Below are 27,615 nucleotides of genomic sequence, written 5' to 3' on the forward strand. Positions count from 1 at the left end.
CTTTAAATGTATGTGGCTTTAATTCTATGTAGCTTTAGTTCTATGTGGCTTTAGCTCTATGTGGCTTTAAATGTATGTGGCTTTAATGCCACGTGGCTTTAGTTCTATGTGGCTTTAGTTCTATGTGGCTTTAATTCAATGCAGTTTTAGTTCTATGTAGCTTTAAATGCATGTGGCTTTAATTCTATGTAGCTTTAATTCTATGTGGCTTTAGTTCTATGTGGCTTTAGTTCTATGTGGCTTTAAATGCATGTGGCTTTAGTTCTATGTGGCTTTAATTCTATGTAGCTTTAATTCAATGTAGTTTTAGTTCTATGTAGCTTTAAATGTATGTGGCTTTAGTTCTGTGTGGCTTTAGTTCTATGTGGCTTTAGTTCTATGTAGCTTTAGTTCTATGTAGCTTTAGTTCTATGTGGCTTTAGCTGTATGTGGCTTTAGTTGTATGTGGCTTTAATTCAATGTGGCTTTAGTTGTATGTGGCTTTAATTCAATGTGGCTTTAGTTCTATGTGGCTTTAATTCAATGTGGCTTTAGTTCTACGTAGCTTTAATTCACTGTGGCTTTAATTCTAGGTGGCTTTAATTCTACGCGGCTTTAGTTCCATGTGGCTTTAGTTCTATGTGGCTTTAATTCAATGTAGCTTTAGTTGTATGTAGCCTTAGTTGAATGTAGCTTTAATTTTATGTGGCTTTAATTCTATGTGGCTTTAGTTCTATGTGGCTTTAATTCAATGTAGCTTTAGTTCTGTGTAGATTTAATTCAATGTAGCTTTAGGTCTGTGTAGATTTAATTCAATGTAGCTTTAGTTCTATGTAGATTTAATTCAATGTAGCTTTAGTTGTACGTAGCTTTAGTTGTATGTAGCTTTAATTCTATGTGGTTTTAGTTCTATATGGCTTTAGTTCTGTGTGGCTTTAATTCAGTGTAGCTTTAGTTCTATGTAGCTTTAGTTGTATGTAGCTTTAATTCTCTGTGGCTTTAATTCTCCGCGGCTTTAATTCTCCGCGGCTTTAACTCTACGTGGCTTTAATTCTTCGCAGCTTTAATTCTACGCGGCTTTAATTCTACGCGGCTTTAGTTCCATGTGGCTTTAGTTCTATGTGGCTTTAATTCTATGTGGCTTTAATTCTATGTAGCTTTAATTCAATGTAGTTTTAGTTCTATGTAGCTTTAAATGTATGTGGCTTTAGTTCTCTGTGGCTTTAGTTCTATGTACCTTTAATTCAATGTAGCTTTAGTTCCATGTAGCTTTAGTTCTATGTGGCTTTAGCTGTATGTGGCTCCAGTTGTATGTGGCTTTAGTTGTATGTGGCTTTAATTCAATGTGGCTTTAGTTCTACCTGGCTTTAATTCTATGCGGCTTTAGTTCTATGTGGCTTTAATTCAATGTGGCTTTAGTTCTACGTAGCTTTAATTCTATGGGGCTTTAATTCACTGTGGCTTTAATTCTACGCGGCTTTAATTCTTTGCGGCTTTAATTCCATGCGGCTTTAGTTCCACGCGGCTTTAGTTCCACGTAGCCTTAGTTACACATGGCTTTAGTTCTACGTGGCTTTAGTTCTATGTAGCTTTAATTCAATGTAGCTTTAGTTCTATGTAGCTTTAGTTCTATGTAGCTTTAGTTGTATGTAGCTTTAATTCTATGTGGCTTTAGTTCTATGTGGCTTTAGTTCCATGTGGCTTTAATTCAATGTAGCTTTAGTTCTATGTAGATTTAATTCAATGTAGCTTCAGTTGTACGTAGCTTAAGTTGTATGTAGCTTTAATTCTATGTGGCTTTAGTTCTATGTGGTTTTAGTTCTATATGGCTTTAGTTCTGTGTGGCTTTAATTCAGTGTAGCTTTAGTTCTGTGTAGCTTTAGTTCTATGTAGCTTTAGTTCTCCGTGGCTTTAATTCTCCGCGGCTTTAATTCTCCGCGCCTTTAACTCTACGTGGCTTTAATTCTTCGCGGCTTTAATTCTACGCGGCTTTAATTCTACGTGGCTTTAATTCTACGCAGCTTTAGTTCCATGTGGCTTTAGTTCCATGTGGCTTTAGTTCTATGTGGCTTTAATTCTATATGGCTTTAATTCTATGTAGCTTTAATTCAATGTAGCTTTAAATGTATGTGGCTTTAGTTCTATGTGGCTTTAGTTCTATGTGGCTTTAATTCAATGTAGCTTTAGTTCTATGTGGCTTTAGCTGTATGTGGCTCTAGTTGTATGTGGCTTTAATTCAATGTGGCTTTAATTCGATGTGGCTTTAGTTCTATGTGGCTTGAGTTCTATGTAGCTTTAATTCTATGTGGCTTTAGTTTTATGTGGCTTTAATTCAATGTGGCTTTAGTTCTACGTAGCTTTAATTCTATGCGGCTTTAATTCACTGTGGCTTTAATTCTACGCGGCTTTAATTCTTCGCGGCTTTAATAACACGCGGTTTTAATTCCACGCGGCTTTAGTTCCACGCGGCTTTAGTTCTACATGGCTTTAGTTCTATATAGCTTTAATTCAATGTAGCTTTAGTTCTATGCAGCTTTAGTTGTCTGTAGCTTTAATTCTATGTGACTTTAGTTCTATGTGGCTTTCGTTCTATGTGGCTTTAATTCAATGTAGCTTTAATTCTATGTAGATTTAATTCAATGTAGCTTTAGTTGTATGGAGCTTTAGTTCTATGTAGCTTTAGTTGTATGTAGCTTTAATTCTATGTGGCTTTAGTTCTATGTGGTTTTAGTTCTGTGTGGCTTTAATTCAGTGTAGCTTTAGTTCTGTGTAGCTTTAGTTGTACGTAGCTTTAATTCTCCGCGGCTTTAACTCTACGCGGCTTTAATTCTTCGTGGCTTATCATTATTATTACTATTAATACTAACAATCAACAATCAATGATTATTAATAATTATTATAATAACACAATAATTAATTAATATTAATATCAAATATTAATTAATTAATATTAATATTGAATATTAATTAATTAATATTGATATTGATATTATTGTTAGCACAGTAAGCGCTCAATAAATGCGAATGAATGAATGAATGAATGACCTCGGACTCCCAAGCCCAGGTTCTTGCCACTAATAATAATAATAATGACGTTTGTTACGCGCTTACTATGTGCCAAGCACTGGTCTAAGCACTGGGGGAGATACAAGGTAATCAGGTTGTCCCCCATGGGGCTCACAGTCTTCATCCCCATTTTCCAGATGAGGTCACTGAGGCACAGGGAAGGGGAGCGACTTGCCCAAGGTCACACAGCTGACAAGTGGCGGAGCCAGGATTAGAACCCATGACCTTGGACTCCAAAGCCCAGGCTCTTGCCACTAATAATAATAATCATGATGATTGATTAATTGATTGATCTATTTATTTTATTTTGTTAATATGTTTCGTTTTGTCGTCCGTCTCCCCCTTCTAGACTGTGAGCCCGTTGTTGGGTAGGGATTGTCTCCCTCTGTTGCCGAATTGGACTTTCCAAGCGCTAGATGAATAAATAGAATTATAGCTGTATGCGCGTCGTTAGAGCGCTCAATACATACGATTGAATGAATGAAAGAATGAATGGTCTCCCTCTGTTGCTGAATTGGACTTTCCAAGCGCTAGATGAATAAACAGAATCACAACTATATGTGCATCGTTAGAGCGCTCAATAAATACTATTGAATGAATGAATGAATTGTCTCCCTCTGTTGCCAAATTGGACTTTCCAAGCGCTAGATAAATAAATAGAATTATAGCTATACGCACATCGTTCGAGCGCTCAATAAATATGATTGAATGAATGAATGAATGAATGAATGGATGAATGGTCTCCCTCTGTTGCCGAAATGGACTTTCCAAGCGCTAGATGAATAAATAGAATGACAACTATATGTGCATCGTTAGAGCACTCAATAAATACAATTGAATGAATGAATGAATGGTCTCCCTCTGTTGCCGAACTGGACTTTCCAAGTGCTAGATAAATAAATAGAATTATAGCTATATGCACACCGTTAGAGCGCTCAATAAATACGATTGAATGAATGAATGAATGAATGGTCTCCCTCTGTTGCCGAATTGGACTTTCCAAGCGCTAGATAAATAAATAGAATTATAGCTATATGCACATCGTTAGACCACTCAATAAATACGATTGAATACATATCTATTCTATTTATTTTATTTTGTTAGTATGTTTGGTTTTGTTCTCTGTCTCCCCCTTTTAGACTGTGAGCCCACTGTTGGGTAGGGACCGTCTCTATATGTTGCCGACTTGTACTTCCCAAGCGCTTAGTACAGTGCTCTGCACACAGTAAGCGCTCAATAAATACGATTGATGATGATGATGATGATGATGAATGAATGAATGAATGGTCTCCCTCTGTTGCCAAATTAGACTTTCCAAGCGCTAGATAAATAAATAGAATTATAGCTATATGCACATCATTAGAGCGCTCAATAAATACGATTGAATGAATGAATGAATGAATGAATGGTCTCCCTCTGTTGCCGAATTGGACTTTCCAAGCGCTAGATAAATAAATAGAATTATAACTATATGTGCATCGTTAGAGCGCTCAATAAATACGATTGAATGAATGAATGAATTGTCTCCCTCTGTTGCCAAATTAGACTTTCGAAGCGCTAGATAAATAAATAGAATTATAGCTATATGCACATCGTTAGAGCGCTCAATAAATACGATTGAATGAATGAATGAATGAATGAATGGTCTCCCTCTGTTGCTGAATTGGCCTTTCCAAGCGCTAGATGAATAAATAGAATTATAGCTATATGCACATCGTTAGAGCGCTCAATAAATACGATTGAATGAATGAATGAATGAATGGATTCCCTCTGTTGCCGAATTGGACTTTCCAAGCGCTAGATGAATAAATAGAATTATAGCTATATGTGCATCGTTAGAGCGCTCAATAAATACGATTGAATGAATGAATGAATGGTCTCCCTCTGTTGCCGAATTGGACTTTCCAAGCGCTAGATGAATAAATAGAATTATAGCTATATGCACACCGTTAGAGCGCTCAATAAATACGATTGAATGAATGAATGAATGAATGGTCTCCCTCTGTTGCCAAACTGGACTTTCCAAGCGCTAGATAAATAAATAGAATTATAGCTATATGCACGTCGTTAGAGCGCTCAATAAATACGATTGAATACATATCTATTCTATTTATTTTATTTTGTTAGTATGTTTGGTTTTGTTCTCTGTCTGCCCCTTTTAGACTGTTAGCCCACTGTTGGGTAGGGACTGTCTCTCTATGTTGCCGACTTCGACTTCCCAAGCGCTTAGTACAGTGCTCTGCACACAGTAAGTGCTCAATAAATACGATTGATGATGATGATGACGATGAATGAATGAATTGTCTCCCCTGATGCCAAATTGGACTTTCCAAGCGCTAGATGAATAAATAGAATTATAGCTGTATGCGCATCGTTAGAGCGCTCAATAAATACGATTGAATGAATGAATGAACTGTCTCTCTCTGTTGCTAAATTGGACTTTCCAAGTGCTAGATAAATAAATAGAATCATAGCTATATGCACATCGTTAGAGCGCTCAATAAATGCGATTGAATGAATGAATGAATGGTCTCCCTCTGTTGCCAAAGTGGACTTTCCAAGCGCTAGATAAATAAATAGAATTACAGCTATATGCACATCATTAGAGCGCTCAATAAATACGACTGAATGAATGAATGAATGAATGGTCTCCCTCTGTTGCCAAATTGGTCTTTCCAAGCGCTAGACAAATAAATAGAATTATAGCTACATGCACATTGTTAGAGCACTCAATAAATGCGATTGAATGAATGAATGAATGAATGGTCTCCCTCTGTTGCCGAATTGGACTTTCCAAGCGCTAGATGAATAAATAGAATTATAGCTATATGCACATCGTTAGAGCACTCAATAAATATGATTGAATGAATGAATGAATGCATTGTCTCCCTCTGTTGCCAAATTGGACTTTCCAAGCGCTAGATAAATAAATAGAATTATAGCTATATGCACATCATTAGAGCGCTCAATAAATATGATTGAATACATATCTATTCTATTTATTTTATTTTGTTAGCATGTTTGGTTTTGTTCTCTGTCTCCCCCTTTTAGACTGTGAGCCCACTGTTGGGTGGGGACTGTCTCTATATGTTGCCAACTTGTACTTCCCAAGCGCTTAATACAGTGCTCTGCACACAGTAAGCGCTCAATACGATTGATGATGATGATGAATGAATGAATGAATTGTCTCCCTCTGCTGCCACATTGGACTTTCCAAGCGCTAGATGAATAAATAGAATTATAAGTATAGGCACATTGTTAGAGCGTTCAATAAATACGATTGAATGAATGAATGAATGAATGGTCTCCCTCTGTTGCCAAATTGGACTTTCCAAGCGCTAGATGAATAGAATTATAACTATATGTGCATCGTTAGAGCGCTCAATAAATACGATTGAATGAATGAATGAATTGTCTCCCTCTGTTGCCAAATTAGACTTTCCAAGCGCTAGATAAATAAATAGAATTATAGCTATATGCACATCGTTAGAGCGCTCAATAAATACGATTGAATGAATGAATGAATGGTCTCCCTCTGTTGCCGAATTGGACTTTCCAAGCGCTAGATAAATGAATAGAATTATAGCTATATGCACATCGTTACAGCGCTCAATAAATACGATTGAATACATATTCATTCTATTTATTTTATTTTGTTAGTATGCTTGGTTTTGTTCTCTGTCTCCCCCTATTAGACTGTTAGCCTACTGTTGGGTAGGGACTGTCTCTATATGTTGCCGACTTGTACTTCCCAAGCGCTTAGTACAGTGCTCTGCACACAGTAAGCGCTCAATAAATACGATTGATGATGATGATGATGATGATGATGATGAATGAATGAATGAATGGTCTCCCTCTGTTGCCGAATTGGACTTTCCAAGCACTAGATGAATAAATAGAATTAGAGCTATATGCACATTGTTAGAGCGCTCAATAAATACGATCGAATGAATGAATGGTCTCCCTCTGTTGCCGAATTGGACTTTCCAAACGCTAGATGAATAAATAGAATTATAACTATATGTGCATCATTAGAGCGCTCAATAAATACGATTGAATGAATGAATGAATTGTCTCCCTCTGTTGCCAAATTAGACTTTCGAAGCGCTAGATAAATAAATAGAATTATAGCTATATGCACATTGTTAGAGCGCTCAATAAATACGATTGAATGAATGAATGAATGAATGAATGAATGGTCTCCCTCTGTTGCTGAATTGGACTTTCCAAGCGCTAGATGAATAAATAGAATTATAGCTATATGCACATCGTTAGAGCGCTCAATAAATACGATTGAATGAATGAATGAATGAATGGATGAATGGTCTCCCTCTGTTGCCGAATTGGACTTTCCAAGCGCTAGATGAATAAATAGAATTATAAGTATATGCACATTGTTAGAGTGCTCAATAAATACGATTGAATGAATGAATGAATGAATGAATGGCCTCCCTCTGTTGCCAAATTGGACTTTCCAAGCGCTAGATAAATAAATAGAATTATAGCTATATGCGCATCGTTAGAGCGCTCAATAAATACGATTGAATGAATGAATGAATGAGTGAATGAATGAATGAATGGTCTCCCTCTGTTGCCAAATTGGACTTTCCAAGTGCTAGATGAATAAATAGAATTATAGCTATATGCACACCGTTAGAGCGCTCAATAAATACGATTGAATGAATGAATGAATGAATGGTCTCCCTCTGTTGCCGAATTGGACGTTCCAAGCGCTTAGTCCAGTGCTCTGCACACAGTAAGCGCTCAGTAAGTACGATGGATTGATTGATTGATTGATTGATTGATTGATTGATTGATTGAAAAGCCACCCGCGCGCCTGCCGCTGACCGCTTTGCGGGAGCTCACGCTCACGTCGTCGGCCCTTAGCGTCGCGCCGGGGCGGTCAAGCGCGGCGTGTCGGGAACGCCACGTGGAAGGTTACTTACGGATCTTATTCCCGGTAAGTTCAAGAGCGATCCCAGGACGGGCACTCTTCGGATGAAGCCGATCACCACCGGGAAGAAACCCCTGCAGAAAACAGAAAGCGGCCCGTGATCTCCTTGCCCAACTCCACCCAAGGGGCGATAATCATAATCATAATCATTATCATCATAATAATAACTCCACCCAAGGGGCAATAATAATAAGTATAAATAATTACTTAATTATAAATAATCAATAACTGATAGAAATAATATACTATAATCTAATACATTACAATAATGATTAATTATTCATTCAAATTTAATTATAAATGATTATAGCATGTTCTAATATAATAATTGTTGGTGATTAATATAGATTCAACTATAAATAATAGTAATCTATTATGATGTAATGTTATGAAAACTGTTGATGATTAATATAAATTTAATTATAAATCATAATAATAATAACAATAATAATGATGAGGATGATGATGATGATGGCATTTGCTAAGCGCCCACTACTGTTCTAAGCGCTGGGGGGAATACAAGGTGATCAGGAAAGCAGTGTGGCTCAGTGGAAAGAGCCCGGGGTTTGGAGTCAGAGGGCGTGGGTTCAAATCCCGGCCCCGCCAACTGTCAGCTGGGGGGCTTTGGGCAAGTCACTTCACTTCTCTGGGCCTCAGTTCCCTCACCTGGAAAATGGGGATGAAAACTGTGAGCCCCCCCCCCCATGGGACAACCTGATCACCTTGTAACGTCCCCAGCGCTTAGAACAGTGCCTTGCACATAGTAAGCGCTTAATAAATGTCATTATTATTATTCTCTGGGCTTCAGTTCCCTCATCTGGAAAATGGGGATGAAAAGTGTGAGCGAATGAACGCTCAACAAATGCCACTCAAAAAGACAAAACCACCCGCCCGGGGGGCTCTGACGATCCATGGGACTTTAAGAGACGCTGCCATCATCATCATCATCATCATCATTACTATTATTATTATTACTATTACTATTATTATTATTATTATTGCAGCGCTCTGCTCCGCATGAGTGCTTGAGCAATGCGACTGAGAGAATGAACGCTCAATAAACGCCACTCAAAAAGACAAAGCCACCCGCCCGGGGGGCTCTGACGGACTGTGGGACTCTAAGAGACGCTGCCATCATCATTATCATTATCATCATTATTATTATTATTGCAGCACTCTATTATTACTATTATTATTGTTATTGCAGCACTCTGCGCCCCGTGAGCGCTCGAGCAATGCGACTGAGCGAATGAACGCTCAACAAACACCACTCAAAAAGACAAAACCACCCACCCGGGGGGCTCTGACGGACCGTGGGACTTTAAGAGACGCTGCCATCATCATCATCATCATCATCATCATTATTATTATTACTATTATTATTATTATTATTATTATTATTATTGCTGCACTCTGCTCCCCATGAGCGCTCGAGCAATGCGACTGAGCGAATGAACGCTCAACAAACGCCACTCAGAAAGACAAAACCACCCGCCCGAGGGGCTCTGACGGACCGTGGGACTTTAAGAGATGCTGCCATCATAATCATCATCATCATCATTATTATTATTAGTAGTAGTAGTATTATCATTATTATTACAGCGCTCTGCGCCCGGTGAGCGCTCAAGTAATGCAACTGAGCAAATGAACGCTCAACAAACGCCACTCAAAAGGACAAAGCCACCCGCCCAGGGAGCTCTGATGGATTGTGGGACTTTAAGAGACGCTGCCATCATCATCATCATTATTATTATTATTATTATCATTATTATTGCAGTGCTCTGCTCCCCATGAGTGCTCGAGCAATGCAACTGAGCGAATGAACGCTCAACAAACGCCACTCAAAAAGACAAAGCCTCCCGCCCGGGGGGCTCTGACAGACCGTGGGACTTTAAGAAACGCTGCCATTATTATTATTATTATTATTATTATTATTATTATTATTATCATTATTATCATTATTACTGCACTCTGCGCCCCGTAAGCGCTTGAGCAATGCGACTGAGCGAATGAACGCTCAACAAACGTCACTCAAAAAGACAAAGCCACCCGCCTGGGAGGTTCTGACGGACCGTGGGACTTTAAGAGACGCTGTCATTATTATTATTATTATTATTATTATTATTATTATTATCATTACTATTATTATTATTATTATCATTATTATCATTACTACTATTGCAGCGCTCTGCTCCCCATGAGCGCTCGAGCAATGAGGCTGAGTGAGTTCAACAAACGCCACTCAAAAAGACAACGCCACCTGCCCGGGGGGCTCTGATGGACCGTGGGACTTTAAGAGATGCTGCCATTATTATTATTATTATTATTATTATTATTATTATTATTGCTGCACTCTGCTCCCCATGAGCGCTCGAGCAATGCGACTGAGCGAATGAACGCTCAACAAACGCCACTCAAAAAGACAAAACCACCCGCCCAAGGGGCTCTGACGGACCGTGGGACTTTAAGAGATGCTGCCATCATAATCATCATCATCATCATTATTATTAGTAGTAGTAGTATTATCATTATTATTACAGCGCTCTGCGCCCGGTGAGCGCTCAAGTAATGCAACTGAGCAAATGAACGCTCAACAAACGCCACTCAAAAGGACAAAGCCACCCGCCCAGCGAGCTCTGATGGATTGTGGGACTTTAAGAGACGCTGCCATCATCATCATCATTATTATTATTACTATTATCATTATTATTGCAGTGCTCTGCTCCCCATGAGTGCTCGAGCAATGCGACTGAGCGAATGAACGCTCAACAAACGCCACTCAAAAGGACAAAGCCTCCCGCCCGGGGGGCTCTGACAGACCGTGGGACTTTAAGAAACGCTGCCATTATTATTATTATTATTATTATTATTATTATTATTATTATTATTATTATTATTATCATTATTACTGCACTCTGCGCCCCGTAAGCGCTTGAGCAATGCGACTGAGCGAATGAACGCTCAACAAACGTCACTCAAAAAGACAAAGCCACCCGCCTGGGAGGTTCTGACGGACCGTGGGACTTTAAGAGATGCTGTCATCATCATTATTATTATTATTGTTATTATTATTATCATTACTATTATTATTATTATTATCATTATTATCATTACTACTATTGCAGCGCTCTGCTCCCCATGAGCGCTCGAGCAATGAGGCTGAGTGAGTTCAACAAACGCCACTCAAAAAGACAACGCCACCTGCCCGGGGGGCTCTGATGGACCGTGGGACTTTAAGAGATGCTGCCATTATTATTATTATTATTATTATTATTATTATTATTATTATTATTATTATTATTATTATTGCAGTGCTCTGCTCCCCATGAGCGCTCAAACAATGCGACTGAGCGAATGAACGCTCAACAAACGCCACTCAAAAGGACAAAGCCACCTGCCCGGGGGGCTCTGATGGACTGTGGGACTTAAAGAGATGCTGCCATCATCATCATCATTATTATTATTATTACTATTATCATTATTATTATTATTATTGCAGTGCTCTGCTCCCCATAAGCGCTCAAGCAATGCGACTGAGCGAATGAACGCTCAACAAACGCCACTCAAAAGGACAAAGCCACCCGCCCAGGGGGCTCTGATGGACCGTGGGACTTTAAGAGATGCTGCCATCATCATCATCATCATCATTATTATTATTATTACTATTATTATTATTGCAGCGCTCTGCTCTCCATCAGCGCTCGAGCAATGCGACTGAGCAAATGAACGCTCAACAAACACCACTCAAAAAGACAAAACCACCCGCCCGGGGGGCTCTGACGGACCGTGGGACTTTAAGAGACGCTACCATCATCATCATCATCATCATCATTATTATCATTATTATTACTATTATCATTATTATTGCAGTGCTCTGCCCCATGAGTGCTCGAGCAATGCGACTGAGCAAATGAACGCTCAACAAACACCACTCAAAAAGACAAAACCACCCGCCCGGGGGGCTCTGACGGACTGTGGGACTTTAAGAGACGCTACCATCATCATCATCATCATCATCATCATCATTATTATTATTGCTATTATCATTATTATTGCAGTGCTCTGCTCCCCATGAGTGCTCGAGCAATGCGACTGAGCGAATGAACGCTCAACAAACGCCACTCAAAAAGACAAAGTCACCTGCCTGGGGGGCTCTCATAGACTGTGGGACTTTAAGAGACGCTGCCATCATCATCATCATCATCATCATCATTATTATTATTACTATTATCATTATTATTGCAGTGCTCTGTGCCCCGTGAGCGCTCGAGCAATGCGACTGAGCAAATGAACGCTCAACAAACACCACTCAAAAAGACAAAACCACCCGCCCGGGGGGCTCTGACGGACCGTGGGACTTTAAGAGACGCTACCATCATCATCATCATCATCATCATCATTATTATTATTATTGCTATTATCATTATTATTGCAGTGCTCTGCTCCCCATGAGTGCTCGAGCAATGCGACTGAGCGAATGAACGCTCAACAAACGCCACTCAAAAAGACAAAGCCACCTGCCTGGGGGGCTCTGATAGACTGTGGGACTTTAAGAGACGCTGCCATCATCATCATCATCATCATCATCATCATTATTATTATTACTATTATCATTATTATTGCAGCGCTCTGCTCCCCATGAGTGCTCGAGCAATGCGACTGAGCGAATGAACGCTCAACAAACGCCACTCAAAAAGACAAAGCCACCCGCCCGGGGGGCTCTGATAGACCGTGGGACTTTAAGAGACGCTGCCATCATCATCATCATCATCATCATCATCATTATTATTATTACTATTATCATTATTATTGCAGCGCTCTGCTCCCCATGAGTGCTCGAGCAATGCGACTGAGCGAATGAACGCTCAACAAACGCCACTCAAAAAGACAAAGCCACCTGCCTGGGGGGCTCTGATAGACTGTGGGACTTTAAGAGACGCTGCCATCATCATCATCATCATCATCATTATTATTATTACTATTATCATTATTATTGCAGCGCTCTGCTCCCCATGAGTGCTCGAGCAATGCGACTGAGCGAATGAACGCTCAACAAACGCCACTCAAAAAGACAAAGCCACCTGCCTGGGGGGCTCTGATAGACTGTGGGACTTTAAGAGACGCTGCCATCATCATCATCATCATCATCATTATTATTATTACTATTATCATTATTATTGCAGCGCTCTGCTCCCCATGAGTGCTCGAGCAATGCGACTGAGCGAATGAACGCTCAACAAACGCCACTCAAAAAGACAAAGCCACCCGCCCGGGGGGCTCTGATAGACCGTGGGACTTTAAGAGACGCTGCCATCATCATCATCATCATCATCATCATTATTATTATTATTACTGCAGCGCTCTGCTCCCCATGAGCGCTCGAACAATGCGACTGAGCGAATGAACGCTCAACAAACGCCGCTCAAAAAGACAAAACCACCCGCCTGGGGGGCTCTGATGGACCGTGGGACTTTAAGAGACGCTGCCATCCTTATTATTATTATTATTATTATTATTATCATTATTATTATTATTACAGCACTCTGTGCCCCATGAGCACTCGAGCAACGCGAATAAACGCTCACCAAACGCCACTCCAAAAGACAAAACCACCCGCCCCTAGACGGCCAACCGCGGACGCTGCCATCATCGTCATCATTATCATTATTATTATCATTAATAATAAGACCTGAATAAGAGGAAGAATCCGTAGATCTCGAGGACCATCCCGACGAGCGGCCAGCCGACGAGGACGATGAAGACGCCGCCGAGGAAGAAGCCCGTGGCTTTCATTTTGTGCTTTTGGAAGAAGAAGCGGAAGGTTCGCTCGAGGCCGATGACGAAGGCCAAGCCGGCCACGAACAACACCTAAGGTGAGAGACGGACCAAAATCACCTCAGGATAATGGAAAGCGGGGAGCAGATAATAATAATAATAATATATATATAATATATAATTGTATTACATATTATTATATATTATAATAATATATAATAATATATTATATATAATAATATATAATAATGGCATCTTAAAGAAGCAGCGTGGCTCAGTGGAAAGATCCCGGGCTTTGGAGTCAGAGGTCATGGGTTCAAATCCCGGCTCCGCCAACTGTCAGCTGTGTGACTTTGGGCAAGTCACTTCACTTCTCTGGGCCTCAGTTCCCTCATCTGTAAAATGGGGATTAAAACTGTGAGCCCCCCGGGGGACAACTTGATCACCTTGTCACCTCCCCAGCGCTTAGAACAGTGCTTTGCACATAGTAAGCGCTTAATAAATGCCATCATCATCATCATCTGTTAAGCGCTTACTATGTGCTAAGCACCGTTCTAAGCACAAGGCGATCATCATCGTCATCAATCGTATTTATTGAGCGCTTACTATGTGCAGCGCACTGTGCTAAGCGCTTGGGAAGTACCAATTGGGAAGTACAAAGTACAAATGGGATCAGGTTGTCCCACGTGGGGCTCGTGGTCGTCATCCCCATTTGACAGGTCAATCAATCAATCAATCAATCAATCGTATTTATTGAGCGCTTACTGTGCGCAGAGCGCTGGACTAAGCGCTTGGGAAGTACAACTTGGCAACATTAGAGACGGGCCCTACCCAACAGCGGGCTCACAGTCGAGAAAGGGGGAGACAGACGACAAAACGAAACATATTAACCAAATAAAATCAATAGAATAGATATGTACAAGTAAAATAAATAAATAGAGTAATAAATATGTACAAACATATATACATCTATACAGGTGCTGTGGGGCAGGGAAGGAGGTAAGATGGGGGATGAGGGAGATGAGGGAACTGAGGCCCGGAGAGTAATAATAATAATAATAATAATGATGGCATTTGTTAAGCGCTTACTATGGGCCAAGCACTGTTCTAAGCGCTGGGAGAGATAGAAGTCAATCAGGTTGTCCCACGTGGGGCTCGCAGTCGTCATCCCCATTTGACAGATGAGGGAACTGAGGCCCTTAGAGCAATAATAATAATAATGATGGTATTTGTTAAGTGCTTACTATGGGCCAAGCACTGTTCTAAGCGCTGGGAGAGATAGAAGGTGATGAGGTTGTCCCACGTGGGGCTCACGGTTGTCATCCCCATTTGACAGATGAGGGAAATGAGGCCTTCAGAGTAATAATAATAATAATGATGGTATTTGTTAAGCGCTTACTATTTGCCAAGCACTGTTCTAAGCACTGGGAGAGATAGAAGGTGATCAGGTTGTCCCACGTGGGGCTCATGGTCGTCATCCCCATTTGACAGATGAGGGAACTGAGGCCCTTAGAGTAATAACAATAATAATAATAATAATAATGATGGTATTTGTTAAGCGCTTACTATGGGCCAAGCACTGATCTAAGCGCTGGGGAGGTTACAACGTGATCAGGTTGTCCCACGTGGGGCTCATGGTCGTCATCCCCATTTGACAGATGAGGGAACTGAGGCCCTTAGAGTAATAACAATAATAATAATAATAATAATGATGGTATTTGTTAAGCGCTTACTATGGGCCAAGCACTGATCTAAGCGCTGGGGAGGTTACAACGTGATCAGGTTGTCCCACGTGGGGCTCGCAGTCGTCATCCCCATTTGACAGATGAGGGAACTGAGGCCCAGAGAGTAATAATAATAATAATAATAAGGTATTTGTTAAGCGCTTACTATGTGCCAAGCACTGTTCTAAGCGCTCGGGAGGTTACAAGGTGATCAGGTTGTCCCACGGGGGGCTCACAGTCGTCATCCCCATTTTACAGATGAGGGAACTGAGGCCCTTAGAGTAATAATAATAATAATAATAATGGTATTTGTTAAGCGCTTACTTTGTGCAAAGCACTGTCCTAAGTGCTGGGGGGGATAAAAGGCGATCAGATTGTCCCACAGGGGGCTCCCAGTCGTCATCCCCATTTTCCAGATGAGGGAACTGAGGCCCAGAGAAGTGAAGTGACTTGCCCAAGGTCATACAGCAGCCAAGTGGCGGAGGTGGAATTCGAACCCACGACGTCTGAGTCCCAAGCCCGGGCTCTCCCCACTGAGCCACGCTGCTTCTCTCGATGGGGCTGCAGTCCCTGCTCTCCCTCCCCCTCGCACCGCCTGCCCAACGAGGGGCAGGGATCCTGTCCAAACTCAAGCGCTTAGTACAGTGCTCTGCACACAGGAAGCGCTCAATAAATACGACTGAATGAATGAATGATCCGGTGTCAACCCCAGCGCCTAGGGCGGGGCCTGTCCCCATTATTGTTATTATTACTATCACTATTATCATTGTTAATATTATTATTATTATGATGGTAAGAACAGTGCTTGGCATATTATTATTATTATTATGATGGTAAGAACTGTGAGCCCACTGTTGGGTAGGGACCGTCTCTATATGTTGCCAACTTGTACTTCCCAAGCGCTTAGTACAGTGCTCTGCACAGAGTAAGCGCTCAATAAATACGATTGATGATGATGAAGAACAGTGCTTGGCACAGAGTAAGTGCTTAACTAAATGCCATCATCAGCATTATTATTACTAATCAATCAATCAATTGTATTTATTGAGCGCTTACTGTGTGCAGAGCACTGGACTAAGCGCTTGGGAAGTCCAAGTTGGCAACATCTAGAGACGGTCCCTACCCAACAGTGGGCTCACAGTCTAAAAGGGGGAAACAGAGAACAAAACCAAACATACTAACAAAATAAAATAAATAGAATAGATATGTACAAGTAAAATAAATAAATAGAGTAATAAATATGTACAAACATATATACATAATCATTATTATTATTATTATGAGTTGACATTAGTAAGGACGGGATGTCGCCTGTTATTATTATTATTATTATGAATTGACATTAGTAAGGACGGGATGTCGCCTGTGTCGCCACCGCTCAATAAATCCCACCGAGGGACTGAAGAGGAAAATGGCCCAAACAATGATGACAATAATAATAATAATAGTAATAATAATAATAATAATAATAATAATAATGATAATAGTGGTGTTTGTTAAGCGCTTACTATGTGCCAAGAGCTGTTTTAAGCGCTGAGGGAGATACAAGGTGATCAGGTTGTCCCACGTGGGGCTCAAAGCCTTCATCCCCATTTTCCAGGTGAGGTAACTGAGGCCCAGAGAAGTGACGCGACTTGCCCAAGGTCACACAGCAGACCAACGGCGGAGGCGGGATTAGAACCCACGACCTTTGACTCCCAAGCCTGGGCTCTTTCCACTGAGCCACACTGCTTCTCTATATAATAATAATGATGATGGCATGTATTAAGCGCTTACTACGTGCAAGGCACTGTTCTAAGCGCTGGGCGGGGGGAGGGGAATACAAGGTTATGAGGTTGTCCCACGTGGGGCTAACAGTCTTCATCCCCATTTTACAGATGAGGGAACTGAGGCCCGCTGTTGGGTAGCGACCGTCTATATGTTGACAACTTGTACTTCCCAAGTGCTTAGTACAGTGCTCTGCACACAGTAAGCGCTCAACAAATACAAATGTGTATATATAAATATATATATATGTTTGTACATATTTATTACTCTATTTATTTTACTTGCACGTATTTATTCTATTTATTTTATTTGGTTAATATGTTTTGTTTCGTCGTCCGTCTCCCCCTTCTAGACCGTGAGCCCGCTGTTGGGTAGGGACCGTCTCTAGATGTTGCCAACTTGGACTTCCCAAGCGCTTAGTACAGTGCTCTGCACACAGTAAGCGCTCAATAAATACCACTGGATGAATCAATGTGTGTGTGTGTGTATATATATATATATATATATACATATATATATGTTTGTGCATATTCATTACTCTGCGCACAGTAAGCGCTCAATAAAAACTATTGAATGAATGAATGAAAGTGTATATATATGATTATATATATATATGTTTGTACATATATATTGTTTATAATATAATATTTTATATATATATACGTTTGTACATACTTATTACTCTGCGCACAGTAAGCGCTCAATAAAAACTATTGAATGAATGAATGAAAGTATATATATATGATTATATATATATATGTTTGTACGTATATATTGTTTATAATATAATATTATATATATATACGTTTGTACATATTTATTACTCTGCGCACAGTAAGCGCTCAATAAAAACTATTGAATGAATGAATGAAAGTATATATATATGATTATATATATATGTTTGTACGCATATATTGTTTATAATATAATATTATATATATATGTTTGTACATATTTATTACTCTGCGCACAGTAAGCGCTCAATAAAAACTATTGAATGAATGAATGAAAGTATATATATATGATTATATATATATGTTTGTACGTATATATTGTTTATAACATAATATTATATATATATATGTTTGTACATATTTATTACTCTGCGCACAGTAAGCGCTCAATAAAAACTATTGAATGAATGAATGAAAGTATATATATATGATTATATATATATGTTTGTACGTATATATTGTTTATAACATAATATTATATATATATATGTTTGTACATATTTATTACTCTGCGCACAGTAAGCGCTCAATAAAAACTATTGAATGAATGAATGAAAGTATATATATATGATTATATATATATGTTTGTACGTATATATTGTTTATAATATAATATTATATATATATATATATGTTTGTACATATTTATTACTCTGCGCACAGTAAGCGCTCAATAAAAACTATTGAATGAATGAATGAAAGTATATATAGATGATAATATATATATATATATATATGTTTGTACGTATATATTACTCTATTTTACTTGTCCATATTTATTCTATTTATTGTATTTTGTTAATATGTTTGGCTTTGCTGTCTGTCTCCCCCCTTCTAGGCCGTGAGCCCGCTGTTGGGGAGGGACCGTCTCCAGACGTTGCCAACTGGTACTTCCCAAGCGCTTAGTACAGTGCTCTGCACACAGGAAGCGCTCAATAAATACGACTGAATGACCGAATGAATGCTCCACACACAGTAAGCGCTCAATAAATACGACTGAATGAATGAATGAATCCCTGGGATCGCCCCGGGGCGCCAATTTCCGCGCGGGCGCCCAAGGAACGGGACACAATATTTCCCGGTTTCCTCGGGGCGGGCGACGTACACGGGCGACTCAATATTTATAATAATATAATAATAATGACGGCATTTGTTAAGCGCTTCCTATGTGCCAAGCACTGTTCTAAGCGCTGGGGAGGTTACAAGGTGATCAGGTTGTCCCACGGGGGGCTCGCAGTCTGCATCCCCATTTGACAGATGAGGGAACTGAGGCCCAGAGAATAAGAATAATAATGATGGCATTTATTAAGCGCTTACTTCGTGCAAAGCACTGTTCTAAGCGCTGGGTGGATACAAGGTGATGAGGTTGTCCCCCGGGGGGCTCACAGTCTTCATCCCCATTTGACAGATGAGGGAACTGAGGCCCAGAGAATAGTAATAATAATAATAATAATAATAATAATAATAATGGCATTTATTAAGCGCTTACTATGTGCCAAGCACTGTTCTAAGCACTGGGCGGATACAAGGTGATGAGGTTGTCCCCCGGGGGGCTCACAGTCTTCATCCCCATTTGACAGATGAGGGAACTGAGGCCCAGAGAATAATAATAATAATAATAATAATAATAATAATAATAATAATAATAATAGCAGCATTTATTAAGTCCTTACTATGTGCCAAGCACTGTTCTAAGCACTGGGCGGATACAAGGTGATGAGGTTGTCCTACGGGGGGCTCAAAGTCTTAATCTCCATTTGACAGATGAGGTAACTGAGGCCCAGAGAATAATAATAATGGCATTTATTAAGCGCTTACCGTGTGCCAAGCACTGTTCTAAGCGCTGGGGAGGTTACAAGGGGATGAGGTTGTCCCACGGGGGGCTCACAGTCTTCATCCCCATTTGACAGATGAGGTCACTGAGGCCCAGGGAATAATAATAATAATAATAATAATGACATTTATTAAGTGCTTACTACGTGGAAAGCACTGTTCTAAGCGCTGGGCGGATCCAAGGTGATCAGGTTGTCCCTCGGGGGGCTCACAGTCTTTATCCCCATTTGACAGATGAGGGAACTGAGGCCCAGAAAATAATGATAATAATGGCATTTATTAAGCACTTATTATGTGCAAAGCACTGTTCTAAGTGCTGGGGAGGTTCCAAGGTGATCAGGTTGTCCCACGGAGGGCTCACAGTCTTCATCCCCATTTTCCAGATGAGGGAACTGAGGCCCAGAGAAGTGAAGCGACTTGCCCAAGGTCACGCAGCAGATAAGCGGCGGAGGCAGGGTCAGGTTGTCCCCCGTGGGGCTCACAGTTTTCATCCCCATTTGACGGATGAGGGAACTGAGGCCCAGATAATAATAATAATAATAATAATAATGATGGCATTTATTAAGCGCTTACTACGTGCAAAGCACTGTTCTAAGCACTGGGCAGATACAAGGTGATCAGGCTGTCCCCCGGGGGGCTCACAGTCTTCATCCCCATTTGACAGATGAGGGAACTGAGGCCCAGAGAATAATAATAATAATAATAATAATAATAATAATAATAATAATAATAATAGTAATAAAACATGTATTAAGTGCTTACTATGTGCAAAGCACTGTTCTAAGCACTGGGCAGATCCAAGGTGATCAGATTGTCCCACGGGGGGGGGGTTCACAGTCTTCACCCCCATTTGACAGATGAGGTAACTGAGGCCCAGAGAATAATCATAATAGTGGCATTTATTAAGCGCTTACTATGTGCCAAGCACTGTTCTATGTGCTGGGCAGATACAAGGTGATCAGGTTGTCTCACAGGGGGGCTCACAGTCTTCGTCCCCATTTGACAGATGAGGGAACTGAGGCCCGGAGAAGCGACTTGCCCCAAGTCCCCCAGCTGACAAGTGGCGGAGCCGGGATTTGAACCCGCGACCTGGGACTCCAAAGCCCGGGCTCTTTCCACTGAGCCACGCTGCTTCTCCCTGGCGCTCAGTACAGCGCTCTGCAGGCAGTAGGCGCTCAGTAAATACTAGGGAAGGAGCTGAACGGATGACTCACGTTGCCGATGGCCAGGAGCGCTTTGTCGAAAAAGAGAATCATTCCAAAGAAGAGGAAAAATATCCCGAAGCCGGTCAGTCCCATGCCGATCTCTGCAAGAGAAGAGACGGGGGTTACCGCCCACACGGGAGTAGAGAAGACGCCCGGCTCAGTGGGAACAGCCCGGGCTTGGGAGCCGGAGGTCGTGAGTTCGAATCCCGCCTCCGCCGCTGGTCTGCTGGGTTACCTGGGGCTAGTTGCTTCACTTCTCTGGGCCTCAGTTCCCTCATCTGGAAAATGGGGATGAAGACTGCGAGCCCCCTGTGGGACAACCTGACCACCTTGTAACCTCCCCACTGCTCAGAACAGTGCTTTGCACATAGTGAGCGCTTAATAAATGCCATTATTTTTACTATTATTCTCTGAGCCTCAGTTCCCTCATCTGTCAAATGGGGATGAAGACTGCGAGCCCCTCGTGGGACAACCTCATCACCTTGTAACCTTTCCCAGTGCTCAGAACAGTGCTTGGCACGTAGTAAGCGCTTAATAACTGCCACTATTATTATTATTCTCTGAGCCTCAGTTCCCTCATCTGGAAAATGGGGATGAAGACTGCGAGCCCCCCGTGGGACAACCTGACCACCTTGTAACCTCCCCAGTGCTCAGAACAGTGCTTTGCACATAGTGAGCGCTTAATAAATGCCATTATTATTACTATTATTCTCTGAGCCTCAGTTCCCTCATCTGTCAAATGGGGATGAAGACTGTGAGCCCCCCGTGGGACAACCTGACCACCTTGTAACCTTTCCCAGTGCTCAGAACAGTGCTTGGCACGTAGTAAGCGCTTAATAAATGCCATTATTATTATTATTATTCTCTGAGCCTCAGTTCCCTCATCTGGAAAATGGGGATGAAGACTGTGAGCCCCCCGGGGGACAACCTCATCACCTTGTATCCTCCTCAGCGCTCAGAACAGTACTTTGCACATAGTAAGCGCTTAATAAATGCCATTATTATTATTATTCTCTGAGCCTCAGTTCCCTCATCTGGAAAATGGGGATGAAGCCTGTGAGCCCCCCGTGGGACAATCTGATCACCTTGGAACCTTTCCCGGCACTCAGAACAGTGCTTTGCACATAGTAAGCGCTTAATAACTGCCATCATTATTATTATTATTATTCTGAGCCTCAGTTCCCTCATCTGTCAAATGGGGGTGATGACTGTGAGGCCCCCATGGGACAACCTCATCACCTTGTAACCTCCCCAGCGCTCAGAACAGTGCTTGGCACATAGTGAGCGCCTAATAAATGCCATTATTATTATTATTATCATTATTATTATTCTCTGAGCCTCAGTTCCCTCATCTGTAAAATGGGGATGGAGACTGGAGTCCCACGCAGGACAGAGACTGTGCCCAACCTGATTAGCCTGTATCCACCCCAGCGCTTAGCACAGTGCCTGCCCCCTAGGCACGTAGTAAGCGCTTAGCCAAATCCCGTCCTTATGATGATGCTGAGGACCGCCCCCCCGGGCGCTTAACACAGTGCCTGCACCATAGTAAGCGCTTAACCAATCCCCTCATTATGATGGTGATGATGCGTGGCTCAGTGTGGGAAGAGCCCGGGCTTTGGAGCCAGAGGTGGTGGGTTCGAATCCCGGCTCCGCCACATGTCCGCTGTGTGACCTCGGGCAAGTCACTTCACTTCTCGGAGCCTCAGTTTCCTCGTCTGCACAATGGGGATGAAGACCGTGAGCCCTCTGTGGGACAACCTGATCACCCTGTATCCCCCCAGCGCTTAGAACAGTGCTTGGCACATAGTAAGCGCTTAATAAACGCCATTACTATTTATTTATTTATTATGATGATGATGATGACCCCCCTGAGCGCTTAGCACAGTGCCTGCCCCCAGTAAGCACTTAACAAATACCATTATCATTATGTTGACCCCCCCCCAACCCCAGCGCTTAGCACAGTGCCTGCTCCCTAGGCACATAGTAAGCGCTTCACCGATCCCCTCCTTAATAATAACAATGAATAATAATGGCATTTATTGAGTGCTTATTATGCGCCAAGCACTGTACTAAGCGCTGGGGAGGCTACAAGGTGATCAGGTTGTCCCACGGGGGGCTCAGTCTTCATCCCCATTTTCCAGATGAGGGAACTGAGGCACAGAGGAGTGACTTGCCCAAAGTCCCACAGCTGCCAAGGGGCACAGCCGGGATTTGAACCCAGGACCTCGGGCTCCCAAGCCCGGGCTCTTTCCCCTGAGCCACACTGCTTCTCTATGATGATGATGATGATTAGCCACCCCAGCGCTTAGCACAGTGCCTGCCCCGCAGGAAGCGCTTAACCAATTCCCTCCTTATGATGATGACGATGATAATAATAATAATAACAATAATGTTGGTATTTGCTAAGCGCTTACTATGTGCAAAGCACTGTTCTAAGCGCTGGGGTGGATACAAGGTAATCAGGTTGTCCCCCGTGGGGCTCACAGTCTTCACCCCCATTTTCCAGATGAGGGAACTGAGGCCCAGAGAGGTGAAGTGACTTGCCCAAAGTCACCCAGCTGACAAGCGGCGGAGCCGGGATTTGAACCCACGACCTCTTGACTCCCAAGCCCGGGCTCTTTCCACTCAGCCACGCTGCTTCTCTATGATGATAATGATGATGATGATTAGCCACCCCAGCGCTTAGCACAGTGCCTGCCCCGCAGGAAGCGCTTAACCAATTCCCTCCTTATGATGATGATGATGATGATAATAATAATAATAATGTTGGTATTTGTTAAGCGCTTACTATGTGCAAAGCACTGTTCTAAGCGCTGGGGTGGATACAAGGTAATCAGGTTGTCCCACGTGGGGCTCACAGTCTTCACCCCCATTTTCCAGATGAGGGAACTGAGGCCCAGAGAGGTGAAGTGACTTGCCCAAAGTCACCCAGCTGACAAGCGGCGGAGCCGGGATTTGAACCCACGACCTCTTGACTCCCAAGCCCGGGCTCTTTCCACTCAGCCACGCTGCTTCTCTATGATGATAATGATGATGATGATTAGCCACCCCAGCGCTTAGCACAGTGCCTGCCCCGCAGGAAGCGCTTAACCAATTCCCTCCTTATGATGATGATGATGATAATAATAATAATAATGTTGGTATTTGTTAAGCGCTTACTATGTGCAAAGCACTGTTCTAAGCGCTGGGGTGGATACAAGGTAATCAGGTTGTCCCACGTGGGGCTCACAGTCTTCATCCCCATTTTCCAGATGAGGGAACTGAGGCCCAGAGAAGTGAAGTGACTTGCCCAAAGTCACCCAGCTGACAAGCGGCGGAGCCGGGATTTGAACCCACGACCTCTTGACTCCCAAGCCCGGGCTCTTTCCACTGAGCCACGCTGCTCCTCTATGATGATGATTAGCCACCCCAGCGCTTAGCACAGTGCCTGCCCCACAGGAAGCGCTTAACCAATCCCCCCTCATTATCATTATGATGATGAGGATTAGCCACCTTAGCGCTTAGCACAGTGACTGCCCCTCAGGAAGCGTTTAACCAATTCCCTCCTTATGATGATGATGATGATGATTAGCCACCCGAGCGCTTAGCACAGTGCCTGCCCCACAGGAAGCGCTTAACCAATTCCCTCCTTATGATGATGATGATTAGCCACCACAGCGCTTAGCACAGTGCCTGCCCCACAGGAAGCACTTAACCAATCCCCCCTCATTATCATTATGATGATGATGATTAGCCACCCCAGCGCTTAGTACAGTGCCTGCCCCGCAGGAAGCGCTTAACCAATTCCCTCCTTATGATGATGATGATTAGCCACCGCAGCGCTTAGCACAGTGCCTGCCCCACAGGAAGCGCTTAACCAATTCCCTCCTTATGGTGATGATGATGATTAGCCACCCGAGCGCTTAGCACAGTGCCTGCCCCTCAGGAAGCGTTTAACCAATTCCCTCCTTATGGTGATGATGATTAGCCACCCCAGCGCTTAGCACAGTGCCTGCCCCTTAGGAAGCGTTTAACCAATTCCCTCCTTATGATGACGATCATCAGCCACCCCAGCGCTTAGCACAGTGCCTGCCCCACAGGAAGCGCTTAACCAATCCCCCCTCATTATCATTACAATGATGATGATTAGCCACCCCAGCGCTTAGCACAGTGCCTGTCCCATGGGAAGCGCTTAACCAATTCCCTCCTTATGATGATGATGATGATTAGCCACCCCAGCGCTTAGCACAGTGCCTGCCCCACAGGAAGCGCTTAACCAATTCCCTCCTTATGATGATGATGATTAGCCACCGCAGCGCTTAGCACAGTGCCTGCCCCACAGGAAGCGCTTAACCAATCCCCCCTCATTATCATTACGATGACGATCGTCAGCCACCCCAGCGCTTAGCACAGTGCCTGCCCCACAGGAAGCGCTTAACCAATTCCCTCCTTACGATGATGATGATTAGCCACCCCAGCGCTTAGCACAGTGCCTGCCCCCCAGGAAGCGCTTAACCAATCCCCCCTCATTATCATTACGATGACGATCGTCAGCCACCCCAGCGCTTAGTACAGTGCCTGCCCCACAGGAAGCGCTTAACCAACTCCCTCCTTATGATGATGATGATCATTAGCCACCCCAGCGCTTAGCGCAGTGCCTGCCCCCAGTAAGCACTTAAAACCAGTATCATTATGATGATCCCCCACCCCAGCGCTTAGCACAGTGTCTGCGCCCCGGGCACGTAGTAAGCGCTTAATCAGTCCCCTCATTCTGATGCTGATGACCACCCCTAGTCCCAGCGCTTAGCACAGTGCCTGCCTCAAAGGAAGCGCTTAACCAATCCCCTCCTTATGATGATGGTGATGATTCATTCATTCATTCATTCGATCGTATTTATTGAGCGCTTACTGTGTGCAGAGCACTGTACTAAGCGCTTGGGAAGGACAATTTGGCAACATATAGAGGCGGTCCCTACCCAGCAGTGGGCTCACAAGTCTGATTAGCCACCTCAGCGCTTAGCACAGTGCCTGTTCCCCCAGGCCCATAGGAAGCGCTTAACCAATCCCCTCATTATGATGATGATCATTAGTCACCCCAGCGCTTAGCACAGTGCCCGCCCCACAGGAAGCACTTAACCAACTCCCTCCTTATGACGATGATGATGATTAGTCACCCCAGCGCTTAGCACAGAGAAGCGGCGTGGCTCAGTGGAAAGAGCCCGGGCTTTGGAGTCAGAGGTCGTGGGTTCGAATCCCGACTCCACCACATGTCTGCTGTGTGATCTTGGGCAAGTCACTTCACTTCTCTGGGCCTCAGCTACCTCATCTGTAAAATGGGGATTAAGACTGTGAGCCCCACCTGGGACAACCTGATCACCCTGTATCCTCCCCAGCGCTTAGAACGGTGCTTTGCACATAGTAAGCGCTTAATAAATGCCAATTATTATTATTGTTATCATTAGTCACCCTAGCGCTTAGCACAGTGCCTGTCCCCCCAGGCCCATAGGAAGCGCTTAACCAATCCCCTCATTATGACGATGATCATTAGTCACCCCAGCGCTTAGCACAGTGCCTGCCCCACAGGAAGCGCTTAACCAACTCCCTCCTTATGATGATGATGATTAGTCACCCTAGCGCTTAGCACAGTGCCTGCCCCTTAGGCCCATAGGAAGCGCTTAACCAATCCCCTCATTATGATGATGATCATTAGCCACCGCAGCGCTTAGCACAGTGCCTGCCCCACAGGAAGCGCTTAACCAACTCCCTCCTTATGATGATGATGATGATTAGTCACCCTAGCGCTTAGCACAGTGCCTGCCCCCTAGGCCCATAGGAAGCGCTTAACCAATCCCCTCATTATGATGATGATGATGATGATGATGATGATTAGTCACCCCAGCGCTTAGCACAGAGAAGCGGCGTGGCTCAGTGGAAAGAGCCCGGGCTTTGGAGTCAGAGGTCGTGGGTTCGAATCCCGACTCCACCACATGTCTGCTGTGTGACCTTGGGCAAGTCACTTCACTTCTCTGGGCCTCAGTTCCCTCATCTGTAAAATGGGGATTAAGACTGTGAGCCCCACCTGGGACAACCTGATCACCTTGTAACCTCCCCAGCGCTTAGAACGGTGCTTTGCACATAGTAAGCGCTTAATAAATGCCAATTATTATTATTATTATTAGTCACCCTAGCGCTTAGCACAGTGCCTGTCCCCCCAGGCCCATAGGAAGCGCTTAACCAATCCCCTCATTATGATGATGATCATTAGTCACCCCAGCGCTTAGCACAGTGCCTGCCCACAGGAAGCGCTTAACCAACTCCCTCCTTATGATGATGATTAGCCACCCCAACGCTTAGCACAGTGCCTGCCCCCTAGGCCCATAGGAAGCGCTTAACCAATCCCCTCATTATCACTATGATGATTAGCCACCCCAGCGCTTAGCACAGTGCCTGCCCCATAGGAAGCGCTTAACCAATCCCCTCATTATCATTATGATGATTAGCCACCGCAGCGCTTAGCACAGTGCCTGCCCCATAGGAAGCGCTTAACCAATCCCCTCATTTATCATTATGATGATGATCATTAGTCACCCTAGCGCTTA

At 43.1% G+C, this 27,615-nt stretch overlaps 1 protein-coding gene across 1 annotated transcript in view; it reads right to left on the reverse strand.

Annotated features, from left to right (window-relative positions):
• Positions 1-27,615, reverse strand: part of GOLT1B (golgi transport 1B) — a 48,138-nt gene that overhangs the window by 14,227 nt on the left and 6,296 nt on the right. The window contains exons 2-4 of the mRNA XM_038766004.1: positions 21,047-21,138; positions 13,689-13,867; positions 7,992-8,073 (exon numbers count right to left, since the gene is read on the reverse strand). Of these exons, the coding sequence (XP_038621932.1) occupies positions 7,992-8,073; positions 13,689-13,867; positions 21,047-21,138 (353 nt within the window). The remainder of the gene's footprint in view (positions 1-7,991; positions 8,074-13,688; positions 13,868-21,046; positions 21,139-27,615) is intronic.

Source organism: Tachyglossus aculeatus, chromosome 2, assembly GCF_015852505.1.
Source record: "Tachyglossus aculeatus isolate mTacAcu1 chromosome 2, mTacAcu1.pri, whole genome shotgun sequence".
NCBI lineage: Eukaryota > Metazoa > Chordata > Mammalia > Monotremata > Tachyglossidae > Tachyglossus > Tachyglossus aculeatus.